Source organism: Trachinotus anak, unplaced genomic scaffold (genome assembly GCF_046630095.1).
Source record: "Trachinotus anak isolate AG129_WGS33_773 ecotype Australia unplaced genomic scaffold, CSIRO_AGI_Tana_v1 ptg000012l, whole genome shotgun sequence".
Taxonomy (NCBI): domain Eukaryota; kingdom Metazoa; phylum Chordata; class Actinopteri; order Carangiformes; family Carangidae; genus Trachinotus; species Trachinotus anak.
This window is the reverse complement of record NW_027273863.1, coordinates 7,245,994-7,261,036: the sequence shown is the minus strand read 5'-3', so window position 1 is coordinate 7,261,036 and position 15,043 is coordinate 7,245,994. Positions and strand designations below refer to the sequence as shown.

At 40.6% G+C, this 15,043-nt stretch overlaps 1 protein-coding gene across 2 annotated transcripts; it reads left to right on the top strand.

The window, feature by feature from the left end:
- Positions 1-978: 978 nt before the first annotated feature.
- dis3l2 (DIS3 like 3'-5' exoribonuclease 2) lies at positions 979-13,071 on the top strand. 2 transcript variants are annotated; one of them, XM_071491589.1, is made up of 21 exons: positions 979-1,105; positions 1,694-2,463; positions 2,594-2,724; positions 3,239-3,292; positions 3,517-3,618; positions 3,792-3,972; positions 4,172-4,236; positions 4,718-4,947; positions 5,030-5,203; positions 5,435-5,514; positions 5,673-5,785; positions 5,992-6,099; positions 6,243-6,476; positions 7,141-7,220; positions 7,431-7,614; positions 8,390-8,476; positions 9,018-9,165; positions 9,488-9,618; positions 9,946-10,050; positions 10,455-10,559; positions 11,020-13,071. In XM_071491589.1, exons 2-21 carry the CDS (start codon positions 1,719-1,721, stop codon positions 11,119-11,121), a joined length of 3,159 nt encoding a protein of 1,052 aa, XP_071347690.1. In that variant the 5' UTR covers positions 979-1,105; positions 1,694-1,718; the 3' UTR covers positions 11,122-13,071. The 2 variants fall into 2 exon arrangements, with proteins under 2 accessions (XP_071347690.1, XP_071347691.1); XM_071491590.1 differs by having other exon boundaries at positions 1,001-1,096.
- The last annotated feature ends 1,972 nt before the right edge of the window (positions 13,072-15,043 follow it).

Below are 15,043 nucleotides of genomic sequence, written 5' to 3'. Positions count from 1 at the left end.
AGAATATGGGCACTGTGGTGTTACCAACGAGGCCAGTGGGGTTACAGGACACGTTTTCAGGTAATTCCAGCTTCTACAAGCACATGCTGCTATTCCCTTCTATGTCTTAGCTGCTGTAGTTATAACATAATATGTTCTCTTAGCGATCATGCATAGCTTTGAAATAACTCAATCACAAGGCAGCTGTGGGTATGTGTGTGTCTGCATAATTCGTGTTGAAAGAAATTCTCAGCCTTTGTCAAGGTGAGACATGACAACCTCTTCAAATTATATCCTTAGCTGTCCGAAAGCACGGCACTCTGCTGTCTCAGAAAGCACTCCCACTATCCCTGTGAAATTATGCTGAAGAGGGTGTACATGTGTGAGCGTCTGGAAGTGTGGAAGTGTGTGATGTGTGTGAGATTGTCTTCTAGTATGCAAGCGTGAAAAGACAGGTGTGAAATCAGCTTGTCAGGAGAAGAGAAGAGAATAGGACACACACGCAAAGACACACACACACATCTCTGACTGGATGTTTACATTCTTCCTATCTTTCCCATCATCATGTTTGCACAACTCTCTCTCTCTCTCTCTCTCTCTCTCTCTCTCTCTCTCTCTCTCTCTCTCTCACACACACACACACACAGCAGTATGTCCTTGACTAGTCGGATAAATGAAACATTTAGTCGTTGCTGCCCTCTAAAGGTCACTTCTGGCCTCTAATCATCTCAACCAGCTCAATAGTTCTTTCGGCTGCTCCAATCACAGTGAATACTGGGACGATGTCAACACCCGTGGCAATTGAACTGGGTTACACTTGTGAACCATCTCCTAAAAGTATCACACAAAACTGCGCTACATGTGCAGAGAAAGAGATGAGCATAGTGTACGGAAAGCCAAACATATGCAAATGTGTATTGTAGAGTCTAAATATATATCAGCAGAGATTTCATGCCGATAAATCCTAACTATCTCTGTGCGGTCGGCGAAGTCCGATATTTCCTACAGCACCCAAACGTAGCGTGAGTGTAACCATTCGTGACGACGGAGGCAGTGAATGTAGCAGCTACTAGCATTTTGCTCTGAACGACAGCTAAATTACAGAACTTACACCGGAGTGAGTAAGGTAATGTTTACATTTTTAGGTTTGACAGCCTGTCCGTACATTTTCGAGTGGTTCTTCGTGGTCAGGGTTGTGGTCTGTCTGTCGTACAAGTTGTTACTAAACGTTAAACTAACACTTAGCATTGTTAGTTGCTAGCTGATGCTAGTCAGGCACTGCTAATATCTGTAACGTTAGGTAACTGTTAGCTGTTAGCTGGGATATATTTGAAACGGAATTCTTAGCTTGTTAAGACTTAAAAACTGAAGACAATGAGATGAAACCTTTTTTTTCTCTCTCCTGTAATCATCATCCCATTGAATGTGATTTTAGCTGATATTAACGTGGTTAATTTACAGTCATGTTTGTGTTTGTGCTCATGACTAAAGTACATGATGTAAGATGAGGTCATTACTCGGCAACAAGCCAGCTGCTCAAGGGCTGCCTTCATTTTCACCAAATGAACTTCAGATAATGAGTTCCTCATTTTCTGCATATTTTGACTGTTCTGAATTGGGAACATTGTTGATTAATTAAAGTTACCTTGTCTGAAAGTTTACTGTTCCACGCCCTAAGGACATCACTCATTGAGTATGATTTTTGCTTTTACAGAGACAGCATCTTTAAAGATTGCCATATGGATTCTCCTCGGCAATCTAAGAAGGCTAACCTGAACCGAGAGCCAAAGCGCAGCCAGAATCAGTCGAGCACTCCTCCTCAGAAAGATGCCTATGCCAGACTTCTCAGCCAGCACCGCAGCAGCAAGTTCAGTTTGTATCTAGAACAATATGCAAAAGACTTGTCATGTCAAAGGGAAGGAAATGGGCCAAGCACACTGCTCAAGGCCCAGAGTGACAGGCTGAACATACCACAGCGAAAAAGGGACCAAGTGCCTAATGATTTCTCTGATTCGAGTGACTTCTCCCCCTCCTCCTTGAGAGGTAAAGGAGAGGAGAGTTCATTGTCTTTGTATATGGAGAAACTAAGCAGTCGCAATGCTCAGCAGGACTGTGAAAGGAAGCAAGGTGTGTCTGACAGGCAGCGACGGGGACAGAGAAGGGACACCACCACCAGCCAGGATGGAGACATCGAGTCTGGCGAGGAGCTTGGCTGCTTAACACCTAATGATTTGAACAAACACCAGAAGCAGCAGAAGAAAAACAAGGACTCAAAAGAGACTGACCAATTTGTTGCTCGTCCCCAGTCTCCAAAGAAGGCCAGTACAAGTGGACAGGAACAAGACAAGATGACGAAGTCTAAGAGAAAGAATCTGCCAAAGCACCCAGACGAGGAGAAAAGCAGAGAAGGGGCTGGAGTTGACGCTCAGTTGCCAAGGCCCATGTCCCCTCATGGTAAAGACAAAAAACCACAGCATCCCAGAGGTAAATTTTAGGTTAGTTTTGAGATGTTAATTCTCAGCAGGTGAAGGCAAATTTAATTCGCTTTGATAATGTAGTTTTATAGATGTGATGCACTATGATGGAGATAATCACTTAGATACTTCTTTTTCAGCTTCAGCTACAAATTCTCCTGCTGACAAACGTAAGAACAGAGGAGGCAGAGGATCAAGAAAACAAGTGTTTGAATCCTACATGATATTTGAGGAGGTTTCCCATGGCCTGAAAAGAGGAGAGCTCATTCAGGTACAGAGCAGCTGCTATAGTAAAATAACACATTACACAGTTACACAGGAGGTAAAATGATGTGGACGTACTCATTTTGTACTTATTTCAGTATTCTATTTAAGTACAAATTGATCAATAATACTTGATGAAAATTGTGCACCTTTAAACCCCCGTTCCTCCCAGTCTGTGCGTTGTGTTTAATTCTTATGTGGTGGTTCACTGTATTGTAATTTTATTAAACACAAATTAATCTATAAATATGTAACATAAGAAGAAAACTTCTGAATAAGGAAAGTCTTGAAATTAGTCTTTGACACATTGTTAAGAAAGGGTTGAAGGTCAGGTAAGAAAGCAGGGCCCAACTTAAGGTCCTTGTCATTTCAAGTGAATTAGCACAGTTAATTAACATACAGTAGGCGTGGAACCTGCAGAGCCAGAGCCAGAGGCAGCTATCTGCTTTGCACATCTTTGGTAATCCAGCCTCAGGGCCACTGTGTTCAAGGTCAAGTTCATTGTCATATTTTCTCTGCAGGGACAATTAAGAATCAACCCTAAGAAGTACCATGAAGCTTTCATCCCATCTCCTGTAAGTTTTCAAACATTCTGTCCTGTTAACAAATTTGACACATCATGTTTTCCTGTCTGTATAGTTCTGTATATCCTGGTAGCTATCCTGTAGCATGTCTACATAATGAATGTGACTTGGTATGTGATTTCACTGTGTTACCCAATACCTTAACAACCATCTTTAAAAAGTTTGCATCAAAAGTTAGAAAGGCAGGAGATGAATGATCTCTTGTATGTTTGCAGAATGACACACGGGATATATTTCTGGATGGGATTGTAGCTCGCAACAGAGCACTGAATGGAGACATTGTGGTGGTTCAAGTCCTCCCTCAAGAGCAGTGGAAGGTGAGCCACACCTACCTATCTCCGTACAGGCTGCTTTTAGTTTAAAGCTCCATGTTTTAAACTATTGACATGAAGTTTTCTTAAAATAACAGGGTCTATTTTAGCCATTTTCTCCAGGACAGTAAAACACATTAGTAGTGACTGATCAACAGGTGATGAATGTTTGTGTCCAGGTTGTGAGGTCAGATACTGACTGTGAGGGTGCCAGTGAGTCAGAGACTCAGAGAGAACACGTGGTGCAAACGATGCAGAAGAAGACAGAGCGCACCCCAAGGCCTGATGTTGTGGCGGACCAGTGTAGCGACCAGGATGAAGTCCTCAGCAAATTTCAGAATACCACCCTCAGTGACACAGGTACTGTGAAGACGCAGTGACTGTAGCAGCCTTTGCAAATTACTTCATATCCAGTAATTACACTTCTGCTGATATTTCATAATGTAAATACTGTTTTTGTTTTTATTTACTATTTGGAAGAGTGCCAATATACAGATGGTGCTCAAAAACAATAGTTTAGCTAATCTGTGTTCATTTTTCCTCTTACCTGTGGAAACAGAGGGACATCTGGAAGACTCCTCAACTCCACGGCCCAATGGTGAAATACTCCAAAAGACTGCTAAAGTGAGCTTCCTGCTTATCTCTTATTCTTTGTCTCTATCAACATGTTCCTTCTGTTAACTTTTTAAAATGTATGTTTTTGCGACATCTCAAATTATGCACAACTGTTCACTTGGACTCAAGGATGAACTGATTAGATTTTGTTGGTCAAAAATCGAGGTCACTGTGACCTCACAAAACAGGTTTTTGGCCATAGCTCAAGAATTCATATGCAAACTCTTTGCTACATATATTATGAGTCTGGATAAACATGGATGTGAACTGCAGCTGGAGGCATACAATAGCGAGGCAATAATTCTAGTTCCTCGTGTTTCTTGTCCAGTGTATATATTTTTTCTCATCTTTTTAGGTGGTTAAAGTTGAGATTTTGCACAGAAAACCCCCCAAAAAATGTCACTGAAATGATTCAGCAGTTTTGATGCTACTGTGTCGACTGAGATGAATTCCTCACTATACTTCACTCGTCCTCTCTGTTTTTTGCCAGGTGGTGTACATTGTTGAGAAGAAACATTCAAGAGCTGTGACAGGCTTCCTCAAGTTCCTGCCAGACAAGCCCTTTGCCATGTTCTCCCCCGTGGACCACCGGGTGCCACGGATTAACGTTCCCCTGGCCGACTGTCCTGAAGACTTCTGTTCCCGCCCGGGCGACTACACCAACACCCTGTTCATCTGTCGCATCACCAACTGGGCAGCTGACAGCAACTTTGCAGAAGGGTGTGTATAGATACATAATACAGTTAACAGTATCAGTCTGGTCTGACAAGCGTCCTGATTGTCTCTAAATGTTTTCCCCCAGTCAACTTGCCAAGACCCTGGGTCAGGCTGGAGAAATCGAGCCAGAGACAGAGGGCATCCTGACAGAGTACGATGTTGATTTTTCTGAGTTCTCAGATGAGGTGTTAGACTGCCTCCCTAAGAACCTGCCCTGGACCATCCCACCTGAGGAGATGAGGAAGAGGAGAGACCTGAGGTATGACCGTGAAAACCCTACATGCTTATGCCACCTTCCCTTTTTTTATGCTCTGAAAGGGAACATGCCAGATCCAGCATTGCCTAAAGATGTTTGTGCACTGTTTATACAGTATAATCAACTACTAATGATTTCAAGATTTGTCGTCCAATGGGAGCAAGGAAGTGTATTAAGTCTTAATTTAGGCCATGTTTTCATATGATCCACAAAGCACTGTTTTATCACATGTAGGAATGAGTGTATCTTCACAATCGACCCTGCAACTGCCAGAGATCTGGACGATGCCCTGTCGTGTAAACAGCTCCCAGATGGTAAAGCACTGTCTGACGCTCAGTGATGATAATAATGATTAGAGATGGTTGATGAATAAAGGCATGATAGATTAAGGCATCCTTCATGATGTAATGAAGGATGGTGTGTTTGGGGGGTTTTGGTTATAGTATTTCTTCATTGGATATTTTTATCACAGGGAACTTTGAGGTTGGAGTCCACATTGCTGATGTGAGTTACTTTGTGGAGGAGGACAACGCTCTGGATGCCATTGCCAGCCAGAGAGCAACTAGCGTGTACCTTGTTCAAAAGGTGAATACTATACTTTGTTTTCAAAATAATGAGCTGTTTCATATGGTATCATGTTTCAGTCTACTGGCCATGCAGACGTTGTTGCATTCTGGATGTCTTTGCGCATAACCAACTGCTGATTTCTCTGTTGTGGCTTGATAAATGTTGTATGGTTCATTTTTTCTTCTTCAGTGATCAGTGCGTTCATATGATTTCTCATTGTCCAGGTGATTCCCATGTTACCTCGGCTGCTCTGTGAGGAGCTGTGCAGTCTCAACCCTCTCACTGACAGACTCACTTTCTCTGTCATTTGGAAAATCACACCGGAGGGGAAGGTATGATCATTTAAGAATCATGGACCTGTTCGAACAGATAAAGCATAGTATCTGATGGATGATTGATTAAGTTGAAATTGACGCCATTTTTTTCTGCTTTCTGAATCATCTCATTGGTTCCACGTCACTTGCCCATCCTGCAGATCCTGAGTGAGTGGTTTGGCCGCTCAGTGATCCGCTCCTGCGTGAAGCTGAGTTACGACCATGCTCAGAGCATGATCGAGGCCCCTGAAAAGATGTTCTCAGCTGAGGAGCTGCCACCTGCGGACCCTGTGCACCCCATTGATGAGATCCACCAGGCTGTGCTCAACCTGCACTCTATTGCCAAGAACCTCCGAGCTCAGCGTTTCTCAGGTGGAGCCCTCAGACTGGACCAGGTTAGTCTTACATGTCTGGTTTCGACTATCGTGTGTTACTTGTCCTATATCTTTTGTAGCAGTGTACAATGATGGAAATGTTGGACAGAGAGTATCATGCTCCCTCTTACCTCAGTTTGTAAAATATTTACATTGCTAATCTTGATATTTGGCAAAATACTTTCAGTCTCATTTCAGTCAAAATTTAGTTTCAGCTGCTTTAAACCAGAGAAAAGAGAAATTCAACCTGAAGTTGATTCTTATTGGAAGAATGTAACCAGAAAAACTGTCATTTAGACATTAAATAAAATGTATTACAACACTCAGTCAGCGTTAAGTTATTATAATAATGCAACACAGACTAAAGTGGATTTGTAATTGTCTTTTTAGTTAATCTTTTGTTTTATAATCTCTGTTAATCTGCTTTTGGTGAAGTTTCCTGTCATTGTTAAGAAATAGGACATAATAAATTCTGTGCAGCTGCTGAAGGTTTTGTCTGTCCTCACATGTTCACTTTATTTCAAAATGAGAGCACACACTTATCAAAGATCATTTAACAGTTACCTGGACAAGGTTTAACAAGACCATTTGAACATGATATAACCCACCAATACTTCAGAAATGTACAGAAACAAAGCTCAGATCACTCACTCACTGTTATTTTCTGTACTTCATTGTGTTTCAGTTGAAACTGTCTTTCACTCTGGACAAAGAGACAATGATGCCTCAAGGCTGCTATGTTTACCAGTACAGAGACAGTAACAAGTGAGTAACAAAAGCTCCTCTGATGCATCTGTTTCTGTATCCCTTCTCTTTCTCCTCCAAAATGAACATGTGTTTAATGAGGCAGATGTGTAACCTGTGGTGAAACGTACTTTTTGATCAATCTGGAGTTTGTAAATATTTGTCCTCCTTTGTTCCTTTGTTTCCTCCTCTGGCCATTATTTCACTGTCACCCATAACTCTGTTCGCTAGATTGGTGGAGGAGTTCATGCTACTGGCTAACATTGCCACTGCCCACCACATCTACCGCAAATTCCCTGAGCTGGCCCTGCTCAGACGCCACCCTCCACCAAAAACCAAGATGGTGGATGAGCTGCAGGAGCTGTGCGACCAGTTGGGCATCAACATTGACCTGTCGTCTGCAGGGGCATTGCATGTCAGTACTCAAAATGATGATGTAGCCCAGTGTCAAATCTCTCAGAAGCAATTAGAAAACATGTTTTGTTAAAATTACAGCGTTACAAGTGTTGAATTGTCCTTTTGTCACAATATGTGATTCAGCATTTTTTCCGAATGTTTTCCAGCACTTTTGCATGATTACACAAGGAAATGAAGAAAATTTGGCACTGATAAGCAGGAATTAAGAGTTTAGTGAAACTTCTCTGCTCTTCAATCAGTAACTGACAAAATCCTTCACTTCTTTATACCATTTTACACCAAAATGAGCGGGTATAAGCACGTTTTTTAAACAAGTGTAAACCCGCTAAAAAAGGTGTCTGACTCCTTTTACACTGCCAGCTGAGTTTGTCTTTCTGGAAGAACACACACAACTGCAGAGAGCAATGTCATCACATGCAGTCATAGAGCCCACACACACACACAGATTCAAAGAGTAAGCTGTTAGCTGCTGTGCAAACTGGTAAAGCAGACCTGCGTGTTCACCGGGGTGTTGTGTTTACATCAATGCTGATCTGAGCTGGAGTCAGTAAATACCTGCATGTACTGCAGAGTCATTTGACCTGGGAGTGAATGCTGATGGTGCCCTTTCCCCTTGCTGACAAAAGCCAGATGTTTGTGGGTCTTCGTGTTTTGTTTTTTTTTATGTATTTATTTATTTTGGAATATGGGCTTTATTGACAATGATGTAAAAGAATAACTAAAATTCTATGAATGATTGAATTTTTGTTTTCCTTTTTGTGTTCAACACGCAGAAGAGTCTCAATACTACTCTTGGTGATGATGAGTACTCCAGTGCCAGAAAAGAAGTCCTCACCCACATGTGCTCCAGACCGATGCAGGTTAGAGCTCAGTAGCCACTGCTGAAAGAATGAAATATAAATCTGCTCCATTTCATGTTTTTCTGTTCGACCTTGAATCTATTTATCAACCTTTTGTGGAATTTCACAGAGGTTTAAAAAAAAAAAAACAGGACCAGTGTGTAGGATTAAGGAGATCTATTGACAGAAATGGAATATAATATTCACTATTGTGTTTTCAGAGTATAATTACCTGAAGCTAAGAACCGTGTTTTTGTTATCTTAGAATGACCCCTTCATGTCCACATAGGGCCCAGAACAGACAAATCAAACACAGGCCCTAGAGGGGGCCTTTTTCAGTTTTACAATACCTCAAGGCCACCGTAGGTTCTCCTACACACCTGGAAAGGGAGGGGTATTGAGTTGGTTGCAATCTGCAACATCACCGCTAGATGCCACTAGATCCTACACACTGGTCCTTTAACGTCAATCTGTAATATTTAATATGTTAAGAATATTTAATTTCCAGATTATATGCAGTGATCAATTTCTGTATTTAATCTGGATTATTGGTGTTTCCCAGATGGCGTTATACTTCTGCACAGGTGGATTGAAGGAGGAGCAGCTTTTTAAGCACTACGCCCTCAACGTTCCTCTCTACACACACTTCACATCACCCATTAGACGCTACGCTGACATCATTGTGCACCGGCTGCTGGCTTCCTCCCTGAGTGTGTACCTTCTTCACAAAAAGGCTCTCGCAGACACACATATTCATATATTTAAAAAAATAACACAACGTCTTGTTTGTTACAAACAGTTCTTCAGTTGTGTTTCAGGACATATCTGGTGTTTAATGTAGACGAGAAATGCAGAAAAGAGCAACACGAGTTGATGTGTTGTTTGTCCTGTTGCCTTTGCTGTTGGTTCTGCACTTCCTGCCTCTGTCTGCTCCTACTATGTGTGTCTGTGTCAAAAATATGTGTGAATTATTTATGTGTTTGGGCTCATCCTTATTATGTTCATGTCTGTCCACTCAATGCTTGCACACAGAGTGTGGACCTCACTTAGGGCTGTCAACAGAAGAAGTCCAGAAACAGGCATCACATTGTAACGACAAGAAGACAGTGTCAAAGAGGGTCCAGGAGCTCAGCTCTGAGCTCTTCTTTGGAGTGTTTGTAAAGGTGGGTGACCAGATAACAACAAGTAGGATCAGTGAAAAAATACATTTCTGCTGTGTCCACAATGCTTTGATTTTAACAAAATACTTAGAATACTGACCTAACCAACCCCAACATAATCTACAAACAATCACCCCGTCTTCACCCCATTTCCTCAATTTCATATTATTCTGTGGTTAGATTAATATTGCCAGACTCCTGTGGCTCTGAAACAGGGTGATAATGCTGCTGGAGCTTATCTAGTGTCCTCAAAAGAAAATGTGTTCAGCAATTCAGCTAGATGCCTAAAATGTAACATACTGTAAGCCAAGGTTGGTCTGTTCTCCACAGGAGTGTGGCCCCCTGGACTCTGAGGCCATGGTGATGGGGGTGTTGGATCAGTCCTTTGATGTGCTGGTTCTCCGCTACGGAGTGCAGAAACGCATCTACTGCAAGGTCAGCTGCACTTCACCGGGAACAGTTTCTAAATATATACATCTATACATTAAAGTATTTTTAGTTTTGGTTTAGATGCACTTAACTAAATTTACAGAAAGCAGTTTCAGTTTCAGCTTTATATTAACCTGTGCATACATTTTATGGTACAGTTCGATGTTTTTAGATATATCGTTTTATGTTCAGAAAAACTCCTAAAAGGTCTTTTTCAGTTTTAATATGCAGCTGACATAGTTAGAGATACTCTCAGCTTTCAGTTCATAGTCATTCATCTTCCACAAGTTCAGTTTGATTTATTAACAAAAAGAGAGAAATGCGTACGAAACACAACCGTCCAACAAGTTGACATCACGGTGGTAAATCAAGTGACAATCTCATCTGAAACTGTTTGTTTACACCTTCAGTCTGTTGTGGGCCTGGACTCATTTCACCATCGTAAGGTGGGGAAGAAATCAGAGCTGACTCTGGTCTGGACACCAGAGGACGCAGAGGAAGCTCCAGTGGAGCAGGTGAGAACCACAGCCGCTGAAAATGTTCTCACTATGGTTTGGCCTGTCATGAGGTTGTTAAGTTATTTAATATAAATTAAAGAGCCAAAAAAAATAAAATACTACATAGTTGTCATATAGTTTTTCACTTATAATGTTCCAATCCAATTCTTTTATTCTCTTTCTTTACATATAATCAAACCCAATAGTTTGATTATATCTAAAAGTTATGGGGCACAGAGAAAAACCAAACTACCTGTGTTTTTGTGCTGCATCCTCTGAAGCATTAGACATTTGTTCGATTGTTGTCAATAATTAACAGCAACAAGAAATAGAAAAAATCTGGAGACAACAAGGCTGCTAACTTGGAGTTGGACTAGCTAGCTGTGTTTTCTGATGATTATCTGCATGGTGAGAAAGTGTCTTAGACCAGTTTGGCACCATTCATCACTGTTCATCATTTGTTGTTGATCCTCTACAGGTCATTTCAGTCTTCACCTTGGTGGAGGTGCAGCTCAAAGCAGATGGCGCACCATTGAAATACAGTGCAGTGCTCAAGAGGCCCGAGGACACTGGATCATAAACACTGAAATGTGTCCTGCAGCATTATATGAAACTTTGGAATTGCACATTTTCTTTTGTAAAGTAATAGACTTGACATGTAGTTTAGAAGCAGTATTACTGTGGAAGTCAGTGATCAGATCAGAGTCAGATTTCATTTGCAAGTTCCTGCTGAGTTCCAGGATGGATGTTTTATCCCACTTACTACAAACAACCCACACACACATACATGACTGCTGCTCATTTTCCAAGCTATATTATAGTGTTTAAAATTTTTAGATTTTGCCAAGAAACTTATTTGGTTTTTATTCATTTCCATTTAATACAGAAGTCAACATTAATCGTCTGTCAGCATGTATCCATTACAGGAATAAGGTCTGTAATGGTATGCTAGACCATTATAGTATAGATGATTTATAGTAGGTGGTTTAAAGCAAAGATGTGGTAAAATTTGGTGAAGCTGCTCAGGAGCAGACTTGTCAGTTTTTATGTAACTCAGTGTGGATCACAAACTGAATCTGGCTTCAGGTCTTACTGTGAAAGAACCAAGGCAGCAATGAGTTTTATTTTGCTGTTGATTTATTGACCTAATGAGGTCAGTTCTGATGTGATATAGTTGTTGCACACAGTCTAATGTGTGAAAACTGATTTTTAACTATTTTCAGTTTAATATCAATGACCGGTTTTCTGATTCTAGAGAAGAGACCCATAAGTGTGTTTGCTAACAACAGAGAAAAAACACACTAAAGAACTTTACTTATGGGCTTATGTTTGGCTGTGGTGATAGTATTATAACTTGTGGTGATAACAGAGGAGCTACATGGGTAAAACTTTAAATATGTAGCAGTAATAGAAAGTTTGACTGTGTCAGATTCACAGAACAGGTACAGTAACATTTGCATAGGAGCAAAATAACACTTCCCATGTACCATCCAGGACTTTTTATATTGCCAGTCTGTATTTATAGTGTTTTATGCAGGAGGAGTTTTCTTTTGTGTTTTTCTGGGTTGTCAGTCACGTGAAGAACCACTTCTTTCATGCTGCTGCTCCCAGGAGATTTCATTTGACTTAAATTCTTAAAATGAGGGTGTCATGGGTCTAACATATGGTTCTAGTCTAAACTGATTTAACTGAGCTGTGCAAGCGAGGCCAAAGCTTGATCATTTTTCAACTCATTGTTCATTGTTATTGTTTTTAATACAAAATATGGGAATGACTTGAATGTGAATTGCTGCTGAAAATGGTTGGTGGCCTTAAGATCTTGATTAATTAATTTTATGTTGGCTCAAGTGCTTCCAGCTGTTGTTTATAATTTTAATGCCTAAACTTGATTTGTGCAGCACAAGTACTTTATAGACCTCATTAATATTAACTGTGAATTTCAGCCTTACTTTAATCAAGTCAACATAGGACTACATTTCAGTGCAGCTGCACATTTTAAAAATGGATGTGGGCCCCTTCCTTGCTTTAACTGCGTCAGTATGTCTCTTCAGTTGTCACTCAGTCTCATTCTGATCGATCAGTGCTATGTGGTCGAAGACATTAGCTGCTACGTCTGCACAATTATTTGTTTAATTTGTGGATATTAAATTCCTTTGTTTGACAGATTTGTGAAAGATTACCAGATAATGCTTTATGTTATTTTTGCTTTACATGGACTGACAATATGTGACATAAGCTTTAAATGTATTTTTAAACCAGCAAGTAGTTGTACTGTTGTAAATGTGTTTTTGTGATTAGGGTTGGAAAAAATCATTTTCCTCACAGTTGAAAGCCTTTAAATCTATTTAAGTCAAAAGAAGATGAAAGTACAGCTTCTGTGTCTTCTGTTTACTGTTCACCTGTAACTTTCATTCTGGTCAATATTCAAAGTGCATTTGTTCTTTGCTAAAGCAGCATACACAGCAATAGACAGTTGTCTTTATCTCTCTGTAAATAAATACACACATGAAACCCACTGGGAAAATCCTGACTCAGATTGTGGTGATGTTTTTTTTCTTTCTTCGTCTTGTCACCAGCTTCAACACAATAAAACTGAGGCGGAGAACACATTCTTTTCAAACAAAAATTAGTGAGTGACCCCTGCTACTGGTGATAAATTAATGACCCCTAATGAACACCCCTGTGGCACTGCCCTCCTCTTTTCAGATGATAGCTTGAGTAAACATAGATAATCTGTGTTCTTTATTACCAAGGCGTGTCTGTAAGTAATCAACCATAAACAGTGTGACAGCATATAATAGATTATGACTTTGAGTCACGTCACAGTTAATGACTCCACCTTAAAAACCACAGGGACTGTGTATTCCACTCCCCATAGTTTAAGCTCTTTTTCCTCACACTTGAGGATTTTTTTCCATTACCTGTCCAGCGTTTAGCTGCAGAAAAAGTTAGCAACTAGCTGGTTAGCAAATTAGCCAGCTGCTGAAGAGCCAGATGTTTGTTCCAGGAGCTGGAGAGCAGGACAGAACTACGAGCGGTGTGAATATCATGTGGACACAGAAACAATTCAATTTTTAGTGCTAATGTTCCGTATCTGATGAATGTGTAAATAGCCACATACATTTATATTAAGAGGTGATGATATGTCAGTGTTGTGTTCAGAACTTGTTGGTTTTGGCCCCCGATGAGGTCAGAAATTCTGAGCCCCAATAAAGTGAGCCTTTGTAGTTTGGGTGTAATGAATCAAGCAAAAGTGTGTTTCATTGCTTATAAACTCAACTTTTTATTTATAAGAAGAAGAAAATGTCATGTTTCTCTCTCAGATGTCACACAGTGTCACTTTAAAATACAAACTGTTACCATCTTAAGGGACCAGAATTCAATGTATAATTATGAATGAAGTCGAGAGATCAGACTGGCCAGTGAAGACAACAACCTGATCTCTGTATCCAACGTTATACAATTGTCATCACCTCTCTTAGTCACTAGAGGCAGTGCAGCTGAACTGACCTGCCCTTGGGACGTTACCTAGCAGTGCATGCAGCAGCAGTGAGGAAGCGTTGAGTATCTGTCAGGGAATTCCTTATCAGTCCCGAACACACTGACGCAAGTGGACAGCCATCAGCAACTCCCATTTCAGCCACGTGTGCTGTTTTGACTTTAAACCCTTACAGTCTAATGACTGATTTTATAATAGCACAGATAAATCACATTGTCCTGTTAGAGGAAGATTTCACTTGTGGTTTTAAAGTACAACTCTTGACTGTCACTGAAGACAACAGTGAAATTTGCAGTTTATCGAATTTCTTTTCTCATTCATTACTGAATGATCCACAACTAAGGAATCCCTGTGGTATATCACACAGACCACAGCTGGAATGATGACAGCCACGCAGAGGTGATCTCAAAGTCCCTTTGGCCCTAAATCTGGTCATTCCTCAATTCGAAAGATGGTTAATCTCATATTCACATCTCTATTGCAGAGACAGTCCGTGAGATGCTCTGTAGTGTCTCCTGTGACTCACAGCCCAGGTTCAAAGTCTGCGGATAAATGCATTATAACATCAAATGTCTGACCCTGGTGAATCTACATCAAGGCCATTTGTATAAAGTGTTGTTTAACATATATTTATTGATGTGCTTATATGCTTTAAAACAGTTTCAGAATTATATTTGAACATGACTGACACTAATTGTTCATATCAGACTGTTTCAGAGGATTGTCTTGCAGATTTACCCCCAGCAGAACAAACAGGCACCACAGATACAGATACAAGCAAAGGCAGTAAAACTTTAATTACATTCTAATGATATTATTGTAATTTTAAGGTAGAAGAGCTCCAAACAGCCCAACATGGCCAAGAAGACACCTCCAAGATGACATGACAGATAATCACCTCTGCGTATGTGATCAGTTTCTCTTCCTATTCAGTTCAAAGTCAAAGTGCCATAAAAAGATTGTGTCATTGGAAGGAGAGCTGTGTTTCCTTCTCCTTCACACC

Coding starts and splice junctions, on each gene's coding strand:
- dis3l2 (XM_071491589.1), top strand. CDS start 1,719: ATGGATTCTCCTCGGCAATCTAAGAAGGCTAACCTGAACCGAGAGCCA. Junction 3,619..3,791: donor TCCCTCAAGAGCAGTGGAAG/GTGAGCCACACC, acceptor GTTTGTGTCCAG/GTTGTGAGGTCAGATACTGA. Junction 6,477..7,140: donor GAGCCCTCAGACTGGACCAG/GTTAGTCTTACA, acceptor ATTGTGTTTCAG/TTGAAACTGTCTTTCACTCT.